This window comes from Cheilinus undulatus, linkage group 8 (assembly GCF_018320785.1).
Source record: "Cheilinus undulatus linkage group 8, ASM1832078v1, whole genome shotgun sequence".
Lineage (NCBI taxonomy): Eukaryota > Metazoa > Chordata > Actinopteri > Labriformes > Labridae > Cheilinus > Cheilinus undulatus.
This window is the reverse complement of record NC_054872.1, coordinates 2,931,707-2,953,556: the sequence shown is the minus strand read 5'-3', so window position 1 is coordinate 2,953,556 and position 21,850 is coordinate 2,931,707. Positions and strand designations below refer to the sequence as shown.

Sequence of the window (21,850 nt, the reverse complement as noted above, 5' to 3'; positions counted from 1 at the left end):
ATTGTTTCCTCCTTTATATTTTTCCAGCTCCTCTTTTTACAATGGAGAAGGATCTGAACTGCTAAAATGGGACTTTTTTTAAGGCCTCATTTTATATGTAGCCTGGTAATGGGCTGACATTATTAGCTTTCAAAAGCCACACAAAAGGCTGTTAAAAAGAGCAGAAGCCTTGTTTGAAGGCTGAGGGGGAAGATCGAGCTCACAGATCCATGTTGGAACGGCACAGGGAGACTAAAGACTCACATCAGTCTGAAGGATTCACATCGTCTCATTCAGGAACCGTACCACGGCTGAAGTGTCCCTACTTTAGCATCTTTAGCATGAAGCAATGCAGAGCAAAAGCAAGTGAGGATGATGAGAAATCTGATTTAAGCATAGATATCCTAGAAGTCTTCTTTCAGACAGACTGATGAAGGTAAACGGGGGCTTCCATGCGTTAGTTCAGAGAATAGTGGTAGTAGGTTTTATCTGCAGCAGTTCTCAGTATTAATATATATCATAGAGTTCTGAAGAAAAGTAGATTTTTCCATATTTTTTACTATACATTTTTCATTGATTTGAAAAAAAGTACAGATCACAATCCCCAAAAAAGTTGGGATGTTGTGTAACACATGACTGAAAACTGAATAGAGTGATTTGAAAATCCTTTTTAGCCCATACTTAACTGAGTACTGCCCAGCGATGAGATATTTTATGTTAAAACTGATAAACCTATTTGTTTTTGTTTTTGTTTTTGTTTTTGTTTTTGTTTTTGTTGTTTTTTGTCCACACATTGTAAACCAATGCCTTAAATATTTGGACAGGCGTGAGAAAAGAGTTGTAATGCCCAGAGAAGTCCTGGAACGTTCCAGAGGTTAAAGGGTTAATTGCTAACAGGTGACCATGGTTGGGTTTAAAAGGAGCACACCTGAACGGCTCTGTTGTTCAAAATCAACTGATTATTTAATGATTAGAAGTTTACCAGCTGTTTGACAATAAAAGAAAATAAATAAGTAATAATAATAATAATTATAGTAATAAAAATAATATTAATAATAATAATGATGATAATAATAATAATGATAATAATGATAATAATGATAATAATAATAATACAGAAAATTAAAATTATATAAAGATAATACAAATAATAATTACAATAATAATGATTGAACTTTATTTGTATCGCACATTTCATTCAACAGTAAACTGAACGTGCTTCATTGAAGATTAAAACCAGGTCAGAAATGTACTTGGGCGCCGTTCAGAGATTTATAAACAGGAAGTAGAAATTTAGAGTCAGGTCTGTATTTGACAGGAAGCTGGTGAAGATTTTCAGAATAAGTGAGATATGTTTGTTTTTCTTTAATCTTGTTAGGATGCCAGCTGCAGCGTTTTGGATGAGCGTGAGTTGGTTCATTGCCAAGTTATTATAGTTCACTGAAACTAAATAACTAAAACTAAAATGTAAAAATAATTTTAGTTAACTGAAACTAAATAAAAACTAAGCTTAACAAAATTCACTGAAACTGCATTGTGTGCTTAAAAACTAAAATGAAATAGAGTTTTAGTTTTTTGACTCTTACCCTGACTGACATGAACACCCGAGCCTGGAGAATAAAATCTCCTGATTTGATTGGAGACAACTTCACACAGCAGTGACTAAGGTCTTCAGTCGTACACAAACATTAAAACTAAATTTATAAAAAGGTGAAGAGTTTTTTTTGGGTTCTGCCCCTGACAGCTAACATTGCCAAAACGAAGCATTTTTGCAAAATAAAATCTACAGCAAAAGAACAGCAGTACAAAATAATGAAAACTAAACTGAAGTTTCAAGCAAAAGGTTAAAAATAACATTAAAATTAAAACTAATGAAAAATCCCAAACTATTATAAACTTGTTTTATTGTGGGTTTTTCTGGAAGTCAATCATAGAGGGCGTAACAGTAATCTCGTCTGTGAATGCATGAAGCAGTTTTCCAGACATGAGTCCTGACTGTGGAGAGGTTTTGAAGTTCTGGAAGGCTGTGTTGGTAATGCTGGTGATGATGTTGAAGGTTCAGACTTGTATCGATGATAATGCTGACATTTCTGACCTGCTAGCTGTACTTATAAAGGAAGTGAAGATGAAGCTGGTAGAATTCTTGTCTCTGTTTTTGTGCACTTACAATCAGGATTCCTGTTTGGTCTTTGTTAAGCTGAAGGAAACTCTGACATCCAGTGGTTTATTATCAGTGCATTTGACTGAGTCATTTATGAGATTCAGATTACCAGGGGACAGAGAGATGTAAATCCGCGTATCATCAGCGTATGAACGGTAGGAGACCTTGTGTTTCTGAATGATTGAACCATGTGGGAGCATGAAAGGCTGAACAAGCAGTGGGCTGAGAACTGAGCCTTCTCAAACATCCTTACATTTCTAGAGAAGTTTCTGAGTGAAAATGAGAATATAAAAACTCAGTAATCAGGCTGGAGTACTTTGGACCAGCTGAAGGGTCTTCACTGATTCACTAGGACAGCTGAGAGAAATAATTCCACCAACCCCACCCAGAAGAAAGTGCATGCCTGCGTTTTTTCTGCGTCTTTCTCAGCAGGGATTTTTACGATGGTGCAAAAGTTAAAAACAAGAAGATTTGGTTAACCTGGGAGTGGACACACACATCTTGATAAAACAGAACTCCAGGATTTCTAAGAGTGGTGCTGGATGCCAGGCTGATGCCCAAACATAATCAAATCAATCTTGCCAAGTTAAGTAGCAGAAAATTTCTCGTCATCTAGGTGCTCAGTCTGAAGACAAGCTCCTAGATTTCAGAGCTGATTCCTGCTATCTGGAGTTACTGAGATGTATATTTGAGAATTGTCCAAATAGCAATGAAAATTTATGGCGTGCTAATGTTACCAAGAGGAAGCGTGCACACGGTGAAAATAAGACTTCCAGGCATAAAACAATGTGAAACTTAATAGCTAACAACAGTGGGCAGAGATCTCAGTTCTACACTAGCATGTAGAAACCGAGATGACTCTGATAAATCTGGTTTAAACCGGCTTAAAGCGGTTCCTGTATGCCGATTGTTCATGTCTCTGTAATGGCCAGTCGTATCAAATACAGTCTTCAGATCTAATCAGACCAATGCAGAGAGAAGTCCACTGTCTAGATCATCTGGTGCTTTAACAGGTGCAGTCTTAGCGGCACAGCGGGCTTAAATCCTGACTGGATTTACCCAAATAAACTCTTGTTTTGGAGATAGTCCCATAAAAGGTTTTACATGACTTTCTCAAAGATCTTTGCAACAGAAGGGAGGTTAGATGTAGGTGTACAAGGTGCCTGGATGAGGAGTAGGCTTCTAAAGACAAGGTTTAATACTGCAGCTTTACAATAAAAAGTATTGATCCTATTTAATAAAGACTACTTTGAGATTGGCTCTGATGGGCTGGTTGATGATTTAGAACAGTGATACTCAACGTGTGGGTCTTTTATGTCTTAATTTAAAGTATGTTCCCCCCAGAAAACCTTAAAAAAAGGAAACTTTTTTTTAACCTTTTTTCACCTTTTTTTGCCACTTTTCAACCATTTAAGCCATTTTGACAATTTTTTGCAACTTTTTACCATTTTTTCTCCAAATTTTCACCCATTTAAGCTATCTTTTGTCATTAAAAACCTTTTTTTTAAGTTTTTGCCCATTTAAGCCACTTCTTGTTGCCACTTTTATCCCATTTTGCCCTTTTTCACCATTTTTGTTGCCATATTTCACCCATTTAAGCTACCTGTTGCCATTAAATACCACTTGCTTCCTATTTTTGTGCCTATTTTTGCCACTCTTGTCTGCTTTTTGCCCATTTTAGTCACTTTTCACTCTTTTTTTTGCCACATTTAGACCATTTTATGTCACCTGTAACTCATTTTTTTACACTTCTCACCCATTTTTGCTACTTTCTGACCCATTTTCCACTTTTCTCCCCATTCTCACCCCTTTCACCCATTTTTGTTGCTTTTTGACCATTTTTACCACCTTTAATTTATTGTTATTGCTACTTCAAGCTGTTTTTGCTTCACCTCTTAGATTGTGGCTCTTGCAAAGGTATTTTTCAACAATTTGGCTCTTTGGTTGAGCAGGGTTGAGCAACACTGGTTTAGAATTTAGTTCATAAAGGTGAATTTGGTAAAAACAATGGATTGAAGGGTTTGAAGCCATGCCTGCTGGATCAAAATCTGAGGATGAATGAGGGACAGATGGAACTCCACTGAATTTGGCTCTAATTTTAAAGTTTTAAGAATTAACAAAGCTCATGAAATTATTGCAGATAACCCCACACTGTTGAGATTTTAGTTATTTATTTTAACCTTCATTTAGCCACGTTAGTGCAGCTGAGATTAGAGATCTGAGACCCAAGAAGCTGAAAAAGTGTTTTTAGAAGAAGTGGACATGGTCATGTCCCAACTTTTTTATAATGTGTTACAGGCATCAAATTCAGAATATGTAGACAATTTAACAAAAAGACAGTTTATTAATTTTAACATAAAATATCTTGTCTTGGTGCTGCATTCAGTTGAAATTCACTGTATCTTGTTTTTATTCACAGTTCACACACTGTCCCATGTTTCTGGAATTCAGGCTTGTTCTGAAATTGTGTAATGCCTGCAGCTGTTTGGACATCAGCATGGTGGTCAGAAATGTTTGGCGTGGTGTGGTAATCATTTTTAAGATTATTTTGTTGTACTCTCTGCCATTATTTTGAAAGGACAGCTGAAGAGAGACAGGAAACCCCAACAGTGTGAGATCAGGAGTCATGACCAGAGCGGTGAGGACTGTAGCCTCTGTTGATGGAAGCTCGCTCTAACCACTGAGCTGAACCGGCAGCCCTGGTGTCGTCATGATGTTTCTGTTTTATTGTTTTTTTGTTTTAACAGCACGTCTCTTTACCTGTAGCATAAATAAACCTGATCAATTATGGCCATCATATCCCAGACTGCCCTTTAAGAAATGTCGATTGTTACATCTGAAGACCTTTTTTTGTAATTCTGCAGCGTTAAACCTTTGCTAGAGTTAAATAATTGAGGTAAAAAATGTACAGTCAACTTTAAAGTGCTCTGCAGAAGACCGACAAATTCAATGACAAACATTAGTGCGTTCAATATTTGCACAGTTTTTTTTTGCCTGTTTGTAGAATAATGTGAACCAGCTTGAAAATTCTGATCAGCTGAAGCAATATAAAGAAAAAACAGTTATTCTTGCTGTTGGATCCATTCAGAAGGCCTTTTATTGCCATTCAATAATCCTATTGGAGCATGAATTGAAAAGTTCTTTGTCAGAAATACATCACAGCTCTTAATAAGAGGATTAAGCTCCAGTCTTTAGTGCTTTATTAAAGGCTAAATAAAAATAAACAGATATTTTCTGGTTAACATATGAGGAGCAGCTGTTTGAGAATTGTTGTTGCCCTCCATCAGTTATTATTATTTTTCTTGGATCAGCATCAGAAGGAATGAAGTGTTTTCATATCTGCTGAGTTTGACTCCTTTTGTGTGTGAGGAGTTTTGGAGGAAAGTTTCTGCCATGCTTGAACTTGACGAAACCAAGCGTGCATAAAGACGAGGCAGATCTGTGGCTCCTCCTGCCATGTCCCCTACTGCAGGCTCTCCTGAATAATCTATCCCATGCATTTGTTTATTAGATAAGGCCTCCTAAATTAAAAATGCTGTGGTTACATCATTATGAAAATGCTTGGTGAGGACACGGTCTGGTTTCAATCAGAGGCATTTCCCTCACACCTCAGCATCAGGGAGCCTCTGTCAGAACTCTGGTTTATAAAACAGCGCCGTGTCTGCTGTAGAGCTAGGAGAAGATGATGTGGTCTGTTGGTGTGAACAAAGGAAGTGATTTCACTAGAACCAGCCCCTTCTTCATCGCTCATCCTTGGATTAGACAGAAAAATCACTCACAGGGATCCTCTACAGTTCAGAAACCGCTGAACAAGTCTGGCAGACTGCTGCATCCAGTCACGCTCACACGTGACGGCATTAGCCACTGCTCCTGCTGTCACGGTAACAATCCAATCTGACCTTTCAGTAGATCAGAGCTGCCTCATGTTTACAGGAATTATCTGAGGAATATATCAGGCTGTAGACAACCGAAGAAAAACATGGTAGACTAAAACTGCAGCCACACACCAACCAATCAATCAGTCCTGCTAAATTAACAAAATAAATAGATAAAAGAGTTCTGACAGGTGATGTTTCCCCTTGTGGTAGTATAAATGATCCTAAAAATGAACATAAAAAGCTTTATGAAGCATCATTAATCCTTTCTAACCTCCTCTGGTCATACTAACATAACAGTCTAGAGTTGATCAGCGTGCGCCTGCCTTTGCTCCCTGCCTTTTTTAATCGTTACTGTCTTCCTCACTTTATAGCTTCTAACTCTCTATTCTGCTTCCCTTTTGTTAATAACCTTGCAAAGCAGATGTATACGCCCAGTTTTCGTGTTTCTCACTGGTGAATCCATCTTGCAAAGCTCCCGTCTGAACCGTTTGGGCCCAGTTAGAAAGTGACAGGACCAATCAGCGATGAGGGGCAGTACTTTGGGGCGTGGCGGAGTCATGACATAAGTAAGCAGCGAGAAGAGACCGGTGCAGTTATGGCGGAAGACATTAGCGTGGATGCTGCTAAAGCGCCAGTTTTATCAGAACTTGATGACATTTCTTTGTTAAAAAAAGAACAAAGAACAGCAGTGAGCCATTTTCTTTTCAAAAACAACAAAAATCATGTCCTGACATGTCTACAGTCACCATGGTTGGTGTTATGCAACTCTCTATGAAGTTTACACCTCGGTAGGGGCGACGACGTCATGTGTTTGTTGCTCTGATTGACCCGTAAAAATGTGACAGACAGATCATTCATCCAATCACCCTCCGAGTTTTTTCAGAGGCTCTGCCCTTTCCCAAACGCTGTCTATGGATCTGCATGTCACCATTACAGCACCATCTCTTAAATACTTGAATCTCATTTCTCATAGTTCATAACACCAGTATAAAAACAGACAAACTCGAAAGCAGAGACAGAAACAACAGAGCCCATGAACAAGCAACACAGTGAATGTATTCAGATCCACTGTTAATAGAATTCTAACTTTGATTTAATAATATAAAGATGTAAAGAAATCTGGAATATTTTTAAATTGTTTAGTGATTTTGGCTTGCATGTGCATAAAAATGTCTGTATGCATGGTCTTTACATACTTTAGCTCAAATATTTTCTGGCAGTGATCCAGAAACTCACAGTTATTATCAGACATCTTTAACAGGGCTTCATGGTGAGCATAGCTTTATCTTTGCAGCGCCCCCAGTGTAACTCATCTGGTTTGAGCCATCTTTATAACAGTTACTCCTCTGAGACTCCAGCTTCATTAGAGATAAATAACTGCTACAGTGTTTTTTTTTTGTTGTTGTTTACACGGTTTCTTTGTGAACAGGGCCTTCTTTGGTTCTCTTTATTTCGAACAGTGTGATACTGTCATGAGAGAGCTATAAACTAGAGATGAGCCCAGCTGGTGTTGCATATGGAGATTTTTTCCTTCCCAGATCTTGTGTAAATATATGAGATAATTGGTAGAGTCTTTAAAGTGCAATCAGCCTAATGAATAGCAGGCTTCTGTTGGGGCAGCAGAGAAAAAGGGTGATGCTGTTGGACGACACAAGAACACGTCACCGACTTCTTGCCCTGGGAATCTGTGAGTACACCAGAGCCAGAGACAATACAGGGAAGCTGCAGGTTGTGCTTATTGTCTTTTGTACTGAAAAAGAAAATAAATCAGCATAGATTGCTGTAACTGAGTAAAACTTCCACAACTGTGACAGATTTGGACATTTGGGACAGTTGTTCTATGTTTAGTTTTAGTTCTGTCAAAGATCGAGTCATCAGAAAATAAAATCCCTAACTGTCCTGGTCTTATTTTCTGCTTAGTCAGCATGTTCCACGACATCATTTTCTCATCTGAGTCTCAGGGCTGCTCCACAATCTCATTCACAGCCTTAATTACTATAATTGGTAGATGCAAATTAACTGCAATTGGACCTGACTGGGGTCATAAATCTATTGCTTAAAAAGGCTGGCAATTCAGAGAGGACCACCGTAGACAAGGGTGCTTAACTTACAGAGTAATTGTGAGTTTCATGAATCATAAAGCTTATAAATTCCCCTTAGTCTTTAAAACTCCAGTCGGTCTGCTGGCTGCCTGTCTTTGCCAGGACACTCTTGTAAACCAGATATTTCATCTTAACAACCTGGTTAAATGATGATAACACACAAACTGGAGAGTTAAGCCGTTAGCGAGCTTCTTGTTGCTTTGGCCCATCAAACACAGAGATGTCATTGAGGAGCAGCTGGAGGCTAACGGTACTGAGCTCATAACGGTTAGATCCATCTAGAAAAACATCAGAAGCTGCAGTGAATGCTCTCTTTTTGGGAATGTAAGGGTGAGATAGAGAATACTGCTGCAAAAGCTCTTTTCCTCTAGGATGCTGCTGCGGTTTGAATCAGGTGGCAGAGACCTTATCTAAATATAAAGTCATATTCAATGTTTTTGTTTCACAAAATATGTTCCACTTTCGTTCACATATTCAAACACTATAGCAGTGATGCTCAATGTGTGGCTCTGGGGCTACATGTGGCTCTTTTATGTCTTAATTTTAAATATTTTTTCATCCAGAAAACCTTAAAAAAGGGGAACATTTTTGCCATTGTCACAATTTTGGCACTTTTAAGCTATCTTTTGCCATTAAATACCCCCTTTTTTCCCATTTTTTGCTCATTTTTGCTACTTCTTTTTGACACTTTCTCAATTTTTGCCACTTTTCTCAATTTTTGCCACTTTCATCCCATTTTTGCCCTTTTTTTAACCATTTTTTGCCACTTTTCATCCAAAAAGCTACCTTTTGCCATTAAATACCACTTGTTTCCTTTTTTCACACATTCTTGCCTATTCTTTTTGCCACTTTTTTTGCCCATTTTTGCCCTTTTTCACCATTTTTTCCCATATCTTGCCCACTTAAGCCACATTTTGCCATTAAATATCACTTATTTCCTATTTTTTTTTGCCCATTTTTGCCACTCTTGACAGCTCTTTTCATTAAAGTTACTTTTCACTCATTTTTTGCCACGTTTTTACCACTTTTGGACCATTTTTTGTCATCTGTAATGCTTTTTTTTGGTCACATCTCACCCATTTTTGCCACGTTTCTTAGATTTTTTTCCACTTTTTTGCCCTTTTTACCCATTTTTGCTGCATTTTGACCATTTAAATAATATTTATTGCTACCTCAAGCCGTTTTAGCCACTTTTCACCACTTATGGCTCTTGCAAAGGTATTTTTCAACAATGTGGCTCTTTGGTTGAGCGGGGTTGAGTAACACTGCCTTATAGGAACATTTTAGACCAGTTTCTGTGCTCTAAGAAGAGGCAGAGTAAACCTTAACTCTCAAACATCACACATACAGAGATTTACACTCTTCTACCTCTGTGAAATGTATAAGTAGATGGGAATATCACTTGATCGTTGGAAAATGGAGTGAAAAACAGGCCTGGGCTTCTGGACTCAGGTTACTGGTTTCAGAGTGACGAGATCCAGAAGCCAGCAGAGCTTGGTCTTACCCTGGAGCTTCCCGCCTCACTGGTGAGGGCCAGAGGTAGAGATAATGGAGATCGAATGGAATTTTACAGAGGAAGGTGGTGAGCTGTTTAAGGGCCGTGATGCATTCTGGGTCACCATGGCTTCCAAATCTCCTATCATCAGGGCCCGAGCCTGAACCAGACCCCTCTGGGGTTTCTTTCTCTACCTTGAGCCACAGTTGGCCTTCAGAACCATAGCGTGGTAATCATCTCTCCGGCTCAGTTTAATACACACTTCTGCTTAGTTCCATTGTTCAGCCACCTTTAGTTCTCTCCTGTTCTGTGCAGTTTTATCAGTGTTTAAATGTACTTATGTTACGTTCAAGAGAAGCACGACACCTCTGTTTCTATGATGACTTTAGAGTTTGTTTGGTCTTTATTAGACTTTTCTCACTCCTCTTGACACTTTTGCAGTCCATAGCTAGCTGCTGTAAAACGACATCCAGCGGAGAATGGCGGTGATTTATGAGTACAAGAGCGAGTACTTAGACTTGGTATCAGTGCATCCCTTCTTCTGAAACTTCTTTATTCCATAAGAAGTGTTTTTATAGTGCAGCAGTAAAGTAAATCTAGCATTCCCATTGCATGAAGCAGTGTTTGTCTGCATGAACTTACTTGTTTTGAAGGGGACATATTAAAAAAAAAAAAAAACCTTTTGAGGCTTTTCTAACAAAAATATGTGCCCCTGGTCTGTCCACAATCCACTCAAGTATCAGAAAAATCCATCCCTTCCTCTATCTCTTTCTCCACCTTTCAGAAAATGTGTGCTGAAACAAGCCAGCCTCAAACTTTCACCTCATGATGTCATGTGGGGAGTTAGCCCCGCCCCCAGGTTTGGTTGGTCCTCCCTGCTTAGACGAAAGTTCCTCCCTCCTCTCCTGATCCTCCTCTGAGCTGCTAGCTGAGATGCTGGATAGCTCAGTGGGCTACCCTGCTGACTTTGGTCTGGGACATTGATGGTTCAAATCCCAGTCAGGTCTTAGACTTTGGATAAAGTGTCTGTAACATCAGGAGTACTACATCCTTTTCCCGAGAGGGGCAGAGTCAGACAGCTCAGTAACAGTTAAAGCCACAGACACAGAAACAGCTGGTTCTGAGCAGGGCTGAAAAAGAGGGATTTTTAGACATGCAAATATCCAATACTGGAGGTTTTTTCAGCAACAAACTTCACAGGCATGTTTTGGGGACCTCTGAGACCAAAGGGGTAAAATATGTGACCTTTAAATTTCCCATATAATCCCATTATAGTCCCAGTTTGGACCGTTGTACATCTATTTTCTCGTACAAAGATGAGTTACTCATAGATTCGCTGTCCAAATCCTGAATTTAGATGCATAATTTATCATGGCTTTGCTCATTTTTGTATTGTTTCCCTCTTGAGGGCTAGGATGGACTGAGCTGCTGACCTGAAGTCATAATAATGTTGGACTGGAGCCTTCATATTCCAGCTAAGATGCAATATTAGTTTTTTCTCTTCAGATAGGTTCTAAAGGTGTCTGAAGAGGGCCAGTGGCCTCTCAAATTCATGAAGACCATCAAACAGAGCACTGTTACTGCAGTACTTGTGATCTGTTTTTATAAATAGCAGGATTTTGTCATTAAAAATGTTTCTGTGGTTTTTCTCTCCTATAAAAACAAGTTTGGCCCAAGAACAAGGGCTAAACTAAGTACTCATGTTTGAGAAAAATGTCCTTTCTGCTCTCTCTCCCCCTTCCTCTTCGCCCTCATCCGCACAAGCATGTCATTTATGACATGTTATTATAATTCCCTCCACATTTTCCACATGGCAGTGGCAGGCAGATGTCTGATAATGGCATGTGAGACTGAGCAGAAGGGTGTGTTCCACCTGCCTCGCTCTGTATGTTTTTAGTTCGTCATTGTATACGGTGGGTAGTGTGAGTGCCGTGCTTTCCCAAGGCATTTTCTGATTCCTCTTGGCCAAGCAGTGTGGTCTTCACATGACCAATCAAATATGTCAAACCGCCAGTGTTTTCTCCCCACATGTATAACAAGAAAATCTGGCTTCAATTATTATTGCACCCAAGGGGAACTTCCAAAATTCCTCCCCTCCTCATTTGTCAGAAATGAAGGACTCTAGTTTCCTGCGATTGGCTGAAATATTTTTTGATATTAAATCACACCAGTTTCCACTGGCTGCATTACCAAGACAAATGTTTATCATATTTATTTATGTCACTGGAGTTGACCCTGCAGCTCCGCAGACGTCCATGTGATGCTGATCATGAATAAAGGAGTCTCCTCAGTGAGCTGAAGTTAAGAGATAATTTGGAAAGCGTATGAGGCAACTGTGGTTTGTGTAATGTGAAAAATACAGTTGAGGGTTGGGGAGGGTGATGGAGGTAGTGTTACAACAGCCCTAATGAATCTAGACTGACACATCCCACCCAAATTTTACAGGGCTCTTTGTTTGATTTATGGTATACTCTGTTGATAAATGTGGTTCCAAATGTTGATTAAGGATCTTTTTCACTTATTTGTATGTCAACAAACCCAGCTTAATCCAGTTATGGAGCTCTGATCTCCCATTTCCATTGCTTTTGTATTTGCTGCGTATTGTCATAACATCACGCTCTTGTTCAGGCCGTCCCAGTGTAGCTAAGGGAGGAAAACGCTGTATGAAAATTGCCATTGACGTTCCTGAAAACAAATAGAACTACTCTTACTGCTGCCACATCTGCAGCCATTTTAGGCCCTTATTTATACCATTTAAGCTCTCATTTGAATTCACCAGCACAAATAAACATATCATAACAAAGCAACAGCTCTGATGTCATATGCAGATGTTGAATTTTGATTATTCCTTTGCCTTGTGAATTTGTCAGGATATTGTCTCTCAAAGGCAGGGTAGATGACATCACTTTTTCTTGGCTCTGATGGGACGGTGTTTGCTCTCTGTACTTTTACAGCAAAACTACAGAGACACATTACCCAATCCTCTCATATCTCTACATCTCTTTTATCATATTACAGTGTGTTTATACCGAGAGGTCCTGTGCTTTTTGAGACAGAAATAGTAACAGAGAGGCAGCGGAGAGCCACGGTCTTCAGACGACTGTACTGTCCAACCAGAGGCACAAGGACTGCTGCCTGTGATGGGATGGAATAAAAACGAGCTTTACAAGGAATTATTTATCTCCAGCCTGACTGACTGAGTAAAGAGGCTGTGCTATCTTTAGAAATAAACCTTTAACCTCAGGTTAATAAAGCACTTATTAGCAATATTACAAATTAAGTCAGTTTTAAGGTTGTGTCTACATAAGACCAGGACACCAGTATACTGAGCGCTGCCTTCTGCTCTTTACACCACGTTCCAAATTATTATGCAAATTGTTTTTTTAGTGTCATAATCAGTTTTTTGTTTTTCAGTTAAACTCATGGATGGTTTTGTGTCTCAGGGCTCTTTGGATCACTGAAATCAATCTCAGACACCTGTGATCATTAGTTTGCCAGGTGAGCCCAATTTAAGAAAACTACTTAAGATGGACGTTCCACATTATAAAGCAGGCCACAGGTTTCAGCAATATGGGAAAGAAAAAGGATGTCTGCTGCTGAAAAGCCTCAAATAGTGTAATGCCTTGGACAAGGAATGAAAAAATTACATATTTCATTAAAAAAAATTAATCGTGATCATCATACTGTGAAGAAATTAGTGTCTGATTCAGAGCACAGACGGGTTCGTGCAGATAAAGACATAATGAGGAAGGTTTCTGACGGACAAATTCATGGGATTAAAAGAGCAGCTGCTAAAATGTCATAACAAAGCAGCAAACAGGTATTTGAAGCTGCTGGTGCCTCTGGAGTCCCACCAACCTCAAGGTGTAGGATCCTCCAGAGGCTTGCAGTCATGCATTAACCTACTATTCAGCCACCCCTAACCAATGCTCACTAGCAGAAACAGTTGCAGTGGGCCCAGAAATACATGAAGACTCATTTTCAAACAGTCTTGTTGACTGATGAGTGCGTGCAACCCTGGATGGTCCAGATGGAGAAGTAGTGGATGGTTGGTGGATGGCCACCATGTCCCAAAAAGGCTGCGATGTCAGCAAAGAGGGGGCGGAGTCATGTGCTGGGCCAGAATCATGAGGAGAGAGCTGGTAGGCCCCTTTAGGGTCCCTGAAGGTGTGAAACTGACCTCGGCAAAGAAAATAGAGTTTTTGACTGACCACTTTCTTCCATGGTACAGAAGGAAGAACTGTGCTTTCTGTAGTAAAATGATCTTCATGCATGACAATGCACCATCTCATGCTGCAAAGAATCCCTCTGTGTCATTGGCTGCTATGGGCATAAAAGGAGAGAAACTCATGGTGTGGCCCCCATCCTCCCCTGACCTCAACCCTGTTGAGAACCTTTGGAGCATCCTCAAGCTAAAGCTCTATGAGGGTGGGAGGCAGTTCACATCAAAACAGCAGCTCTGGGAGGATATTCTGACATCCTGCAAAAAAATTCAAGCAGAAACTCTCCAAAAACTCACAAGTTCAATGGATGCAAGAATAGTGAAGGTGATATCAAAGAAGGGCTCCTATGTTAACATGGAACTTGGCCTGTTAAGATGATTTTGATTGAAATAGCTTTGATTGAATTTTTAATGCTTGATGACTTGAAAATTATACTGACTGTCATTTGCGTGAACTATTTTGGAAAATGAAGGAAAAATATAATCTGCATAATAATTTGGAATGCAGTGTATATATATGTGTGTAAAGGCTCACCTGATTGGAGTGACTGTACTAAATCCCTCTCTCTCTTTCCTCCAGGCGTGCATTAAACTTGGGCATCCTGCGTGACCCTGGCTCTGAAGTGGAGGACCGTCAGTATCAGATTGACCTACAGTCCATCAACATCGGCACGGCTCAGTGGAAGCAGCTCAAGCCAGAGAAAGAAGGAAACAAAGGAATGTCAGTGGAGAGTGAGAGAAGCACCCAGAACCCAGCCTTGGAGTGGAACATGGCCAGCAGGTCTAGAAAAATTTCTTCTTTCATTTTTAGTCTAACCCCCAAATTCTGCATCATCTGGACAGTCCTCTAATCCTCTTTCTAGTTCAAACCAAAGGTGCTGGATGGGGTTGAGGTCAGGGCTCTGTTCAGGCCAGTCAGGTTCTTGCACACTGAACTCATCAAACCATGTCTTTATAGTCTGTCTTTGTCACTGGGACACAGTCATGTTGGCATATTTATTTATTTGGTTTTATTTAACCAGGAAAACCTCACTGAGCTCAATAATCTCATTTACAAGAGTGTCCTGGACAAGACAGGCAGCAGCACAATGAACAGAGTTACAGACATGAAATATAACAGTTATAAAAACAGTTCAAACAAATCCAGAATCACAGAGCACAACATCATGGGTCAAAACATCTGCAACTTGAAGCATCATTCTCCAGTGTCTTCAGTCTACTTTTAAAAAGATTTGAAGAGACCAGCTCCCCAAGACAAAGAGTCTCCTGCAGCAGATTCCAGGCTGCAGGAGCCGCGTACCTGAAACTCCTTTTACCCATTTCAAGACGGACTTTGGGAACAGAGAGGAAAAATAAGTCTTGTGACTGAGTCACAGAGCGAAGACTGTAACTGCCAGAACTTTTCACATGAATAAGATCATACAATTATGATGAAAGCAGATTTAATATGGCCTTATAAATAAGGATAAGCCAATGATTTAGCCTACGCTTTGATAAAGAAGGCCAATGAACTCGATCATACAGAGTACAATGATGAGTTAAGGACTTAAGGTTGGTTATAAACCTCATACCCCGTGGTACACAGTATCTAAAGATTTAAGGCATTGAGAAGATGCCAGCATGTATGAAACATCACCATAATCAGTTAAAGGCAGAAAAGTGGCAGCAACAAGCCTATTCTTCACAGTAAATGAAAAACAGGATTTACTTCTGAAATAGATCCAAGCCACAACTTTAACTTCTTGGTCAGTGTGTAGTTTAAAAGTCAAAGAATCATCAATCAAGAATCCAAGATATTTATAAGAAGACACAGACTCAAAGGGCCTTCCCCGAACTGTTGCCTCACAGTTGCAAGCATATCATTGTCCACAATTAAGATTGGCCTTCACTGGAGATAAGGGCAATAATGGCTAGTGGCAATAATGTGTCAACAGAGCCAACAATAGGCAGAGTTAAAACATTTGTTTTTAAAAGTGGCAAAACGGGCAGATAAAACATGGTGGAAAGGGTTCAAAATAAAAAAAAATGGGTTATAAGTTGCAATAATGAGTTAAATTTGGCAAAATTGGTGGTAAAAAGTGATAAAAACAAGTTAAAATTAGGCAAAATTGGTGTAAAGTAGCAATAGTGTCATTCAAAAGTGTACTTAATTTTTTTAAGGCTTCTGGAGACCCCCTCTCAGTGTCTCGCAACCCCCAATGGGGTCCCGACCCCAACGTTGAGAACCCCTGAAACAGAGAAGCATATTTCATCCCTCCACGGTTCAGTGTTGGTGAGCTGTACTCCATCCAACACCTGGCGTTGGACAAGGTGAAGTGGGGCTTGAATTCTGCTGTTAGGCCATGGAAACCCATCCCATGAAGCTCCCACCACCACACAGTTCTGGGATCAGCAAAGCGTTGCTGACTTTTGTGCTGACCCCGCTCTGCTGTTTTATGTGGCGTCTGCTTCCTGGCTGAGTTCCTGTTGTTCCTAAATGCTTCCACTTTCTAATATTATCACCGTTGACAATGGAATATCCAGCAGGGGTGAAATTTCCCAAACCTTCTTACTGCAAAGGTGGCATCCATCAGTACCACTCTTGAAGTCAATGAGAGAGTCATTGAACGACCCGTTTAGGATCACAAACGTTTGCAAATGGAGACTGCATGGCTAGTATAAACCCTTTGCTGGGCATCATTTTGAAAACTTTAACATTTAGACAGTAGACCATCTATTTTAACTTACTGCTGCTCAAGTAATTTCAAACCACTGAAATGTTTTGAGGTAAAACTTTATCAGCCAGCCTCTGTGGAAGAACAGAGTGGACGATTGTACAGAAGGCCTCAGATGAACCTAAAGAAGTGCAACACAACATTCTTTGGTGTCTTTAGCATTTAAGATATCATTGAAGATCTCTGTGAAGCCATACTCTAACTTCTTTAAAATACTGTTTGTACTGTAAAGACTGTATTTGGTGACCGCAGAGTTACTCTGTTATGCTCGGTACCACACACACATATACACACCTACACACACACACACGGGAGAGTTTTCTCGCCCAGTCAGATGAACCCATATAACTGGTAAGCCGAGCTGCAGGCCTCCATGCTGGTGAATGATAGCACCTGTCCCCTGCAACGAGACACTCATTGTTTCAATCCCTGTCTGAGGGGAGATTAGCCAACACCAATTGGCCTCACAGATCATTTTACCTCCGAATTAGGCCTCCCCTAAACTCTCCAGGCAAAGAAATGTGTCAGAAAATAATCCCTTAAGGGCACTGGCAATACACATTTGTGTTGCAGAAGTGAATATGATATTGGCTGCAGTTAAGCATTGTACTAAAGGCCACCTAGAAACTGGGCCTTTTATAATCTTGGCCAACTGTAAATATTGAAAGCTGTACCACTTGATTGTTTTAATAGCAGCAGATGTGGCGATTTACACCGCCTTATATGGCCCGCTTGTATATTTTTTTCTGGTGCCAAATGTTTTCACAAGTATGGCTTGATTGTGGAAATGAATATTAGTGAAACTGAGAGTTGATTTCAGAGGGTTTGTAATTGAACATGTTTTTGAGACTTCTCAGACTAAGTCTATGTAATATACTGGATCCATGCGACCTGCTAAAATAAGATTTAATGAAGAATTTTAAAAGTTTTAGGAAAGTTTCTCAGGCCAGGCTGATGGAGCACCAACAACTCTGGAGTCTTTTATTTGTCTTCTCTTCCTCCTGGTTTAGATTTAAAAATCAAAGAAAGTTTAAAAGATGTGTCCTGGCTATAAGCTTCTGATGTATTCTTTAATCTTAAATATGTTATTTATTTTTGGATGCCAACAGAGAACCATCATTAAAATCATAATGAATGAGTTTTACTCATGTTTTAAAAAGATTATCAAAAGCAACGTACAGATTATCTAACCCAGGGGTTCTCAGTGTTGGGGTCGGGACCCCATTGGGGGTCATGAGACACTGAGAGGGGGTCTCCAGAAGCCGTAAGAAACAAAGAACACTTTTGAATGACACTGTTGCCACTTTACACCAATTTTGCTTAATTCTAACCTGTTTTTATCACTTTTTCCCCCCAATTTTGCCCATTTTAACAAATTTTTGCAACTTATAACCCATTTTTTTATTTATTTTTGGGCCTTTTTCGTGCCTTTATTTGATAGAGTAAGGACAGTGGATAGACTAGGAAACAGGGAAGAGAGTGGGCAGAGACACGCGGTGAAGGGCCACGGGCCGGATTCAAACCTGAGCCGCCCGTGTACGTGGGTGGTGCCTTAAACCACTCGACCATCTGCGCTCCCGCAACTTATAACCCATTTTTGTCATTTGAAACTCTTTCCACCACTTTTTTTCTGCCTGTTTTTGCCACTTCTAACACAAATGTTGCAACTCTGCCTATTGTTGGCTCTGTTGACACATTATTGCCACTATTAACCCCTTTAACCACTTTTTAAGCCACATTTTACAATTTGATATGCCCATTTTTTGCCAGTTTCTTTTTTTTCCCTAGCTAACCCTTTTTGCCACTTTATACCAATTTTTCATGTAACTTCACCAAATTTCCACCTATTTTTGCCACTTAACACCATTTCAGCCACTTTTCAATCCCCTTTTACCACTCAATATGCCCATTTTTACCACTTTAACCTTTTTTTTGCCATTTTTGGGTTATTTTTAGCCACTTTCTCCAAATATTTGGCATTTCTAAGCCATTTCTTCTACTTTTAAATCTAATTTCACCACCTTTCCCACCATTTTTTGCCATTATTAACACATTTTAGCTATTTTTAACATTTTAAGAGAGCTACTTACTACAAAAATGATTAAAATTTGTTTCCTTGAAAAAAGTGGTGATTATTTAGGTTAAATCTAAAATACCACGGCTTAACTTTACAATGGACCATGATTTTGCTGGCCCCCAGTTTGTCTGGGCCCCTGCATGACCGTGTTCTGCCACTTTCAGGTACAGTGGGGGTCCCTGGTCTCTGGCACCTTTATTTTGGGGGTCGCGGGCTGAAAAATTGAGAACCCCTGATCTAACCCATCTGAATATTGTTTTTCAAACATTGGTTTTGTATTTATCATCTGCTCAGCATCAGAAGGCACCAGGAGAGGAGGGCCATCCTGACACCCATCCTGACTGACTTCTCGGTGCGGATCACTGCGGCCCCAGCCATCATCTTCAGCAAGAATCAGTCCCTGGAGTGTGGGCAACCAGAGGTCTGTATTTTTATTTTATTTATGTATTTATTGGTGAGAAATAACAAGACAGACGAGTTATATTCAAGTGGTACATGAGGGACAGAGAGAGATGGGGGGGGGTAAAAACAATAAATAAAATTGTATATCTATTGATATATATTCATAATATTGGAATATATAATAATAAACATTGTAAATATAGTAATAATAAAAATGAATAATAAAATAAAAGTACAAATACAAAAAAAAATATACAAGAAAAAGTTGTTAAGGCAGCAATACAGACTTCTGGAGGCCTATAGCAAAGATTTTCAGAAGGAGAACTGTTGTGATGTTAGAGCAGTGATACTCAACATGTGGCTCTTTTATGTCTTAATTAGAAATATTTTTCCCCAGAAAACCTCAGAAAAGGGAAACTTTGACCTCAGAAATTAATCACATTAATTAATTTGTTTCCCAGACTTATACAGAAGGCTTTTATTGTCAAACTTAATCGTCCCATTTATCCCATTTTTGCCCTTTTTCACATTTTTTTGCCATTAAGCTGTCATTGCCATTAAGAACCACTTTTTTCTACTTTTTTGCCCATATTTACCACTTCTTTTTTAAACTTTTTTCCCATTTTTGTCCCTTTTCACCATTTTTTGCCACTTTTCTCCCATTTAAGGTACCTTTTGCAACGAAGTACCCCTTGTTTCCTGTTTTTTTGCCCTATTTTGCAACTTATTTTAGCCATGGTTATCCCATTTTTGCCCCTTGTCACCATTTTTTCCCATTTGAGGTACCTTTTGCCATTGAATACCTCGTGTTTCCTATTTTTTTTGCCCTATTTTGCCACTTTGACTGCTTTTTGCCCATTTAGGTCACTTTTCTCTCATTTTTTGCGAACCATGTGAACCATTTTTGCCACCTTTAACTTATTTGTATTGCTATTTCAAGTGGTTTTTGTCACCTTAAACTCTTTGCCAACTCTTGCAACGGTTTTTTCAACAGTTTGACTCTTGGGTTAAGCAGGTTCGAGTAACACTTCACTGGAGTGTTATGATCAGTATGGGGAGTTATGTGCAGAGAAAAATAATCCTGATAATAATAGTAATAATGGTAAATGAAATTAAACCAGAAGTCTGTATGAATTCAAAAACAGAATTTTATTAATCTAACATTTCACTTTTCTATAATGTATGCAAATGACAGCAAATATAATGAAAATATGAAACATGTGATTTAGTATCTCTTGATGTTTAGTATTAATGAAATATCATTTCTGATGGAGGAAGTTTTATTAGAATTTTCTCTAAACCAAGATTTTCTGTGACATTTAACCAGCAGTTGTTTTGTTTGTTTTTTAAGTTTGCCTAAACTTGGAACTTTCGCCCTCTGATGTTGACCTCCCTATTCATGATTTCAACTCCTGTTTTTAAAGTTTGATGCCTGTATGAAAATAGACGTTGATTATGAGGATGTCAGACAAATTTATGTTTGGCTTCCTTCAGTGACTTCCTTATTAGGAATCCCTCGGCTCGCCCTCTGTGTAACGTCGGCTTTTGACCCGCAGAGTTCAAACCTCTCTGCTTATACAGCTGATGTTTTCTGGCACAGCTTCTTTCCTCCTTCATTGATGCTTCATCTGCCCACGCTAATGTGCCCCTTGACAATGACTAACAGCTAATTCATAGCTTGAACACACACTTGCATTTAACTCCCTTAGAAATTACTTTTCAGTACCAGTGCAAACAGGATTTGCACAGTGTTTACAGATTTTTACAGTGAACTCCTAACTGCAGGTCGTATTTACTTAGGAAAATAAAAAAGGAACTCTTATCTGGTAATGACAATAAAATGATCTCATAGTTCTGAGAATTTTGTTATTATGAGGTCAGGATCTTGACTTGTGTAACTCTGCAGGCTTTATTTGAAGCAACAGACTACTATTGAAAACTGACCAAAACAATCACATGCATTGTTATACCATATACATATACGTATGCTCTTAAAACAGATTAACATAAATTTAAACATTGAATTTAATAGTGTCTGTATTTAGGAGGCTCTGCAGCACCTCTCCTTCTCATGTTCATGTGTAGCTGAAATGCATGTTGGATCTCTCATTATTAAGAGATCCCTCTTCATTTTCACCTCCACCACTGAGGGAACCTGGGCTTTGGCTGGCATACAGTATAGAAATGTAAGGAAAGCCAACCTCTGACCTTATTTGTTTTTTATAGCCTTATTTTAATGACTGTGTTTTCTGTCCTGCTACACAAAAGCTAACATTTCCAACAGAGGAAGCGGTTCTGATTGACAGTGACATCAGCCAAAACTTTTACCTGTAAAACAGGAGAAATGCCGTTCACTGCAGTTATAACACTGACTGCAAAAGACATCACTTTAGATGATGCATATTGGTCTTGTATGCATGTGTGTATTTAATATTATTTAAATATTCTTCTGGTTTTGTTCTATATTTGTCATCTTAATTATTATATTTTATTATTTAATTGTTTTACTTTTTATAAGCACACTTTTATTATTAGTTTATCATATATATTTTTATTAGTATTATTATTATTATGTTGAATGTGCTTTAGTTCTTTTTTAAAATTTATTATTATTATTATTTTGTCATTTGATTTAATTAATGTTATTCTTAAAATCATTATTGTTGTTCATTTCCTTTAACCTCTCATATGTTTACTTGTTTTGTTTTTTTGTTGGAAACATGAAAAAACTGTATATGCCAGCAGTAGATTTTATTTGTGTGTTTTGCAATTGCTAATAAAACAATCTTTAAAAAAAAAAGAGGAGAAATGCAAGACATG

The 21,850-nt window shown here is 38.9% G+C and overlaps 2 protein-coding genes across 7 annotated transcripts in view; both read left to right on the top strand.

Annotated features, from left to right (window-relative positions):
- LOC121513254 (NLR family CARD domain-containing protein 3-like) overlaps positions 1–21,850 on the top strand; it is a 945,231-nt gene that overhangs the window by 405,497 nt on the left and 517,884 nt on the right. The window lies entirely within an intron of this gene.
- The window catches only part of LOC121513252 (vacuolar protein sorting-associated protein 13B-like), a 481,863-nt gene that overhangs the window by 270,262 nt on the left and 189,751 nt on the right, over positions 1–21,850 (top strand). For all 3 annotated transcript variants that reach the window (XM_041792863.1, XM_041792864.1, XM_041792862.1), the window contains exons 32-33: positions 14,418–14,618; positions 18,923–19,049. In XM_041792863.1, the coding sequence (XP_041648797.1) occupies positions 14,418–14,618; positions 18,923–19,049 (328 nt within the window). The remainder of the gene's footprint in view (positions 1–14,417; positions 14,619–18,922; positions 19,050–21,850) is intronic.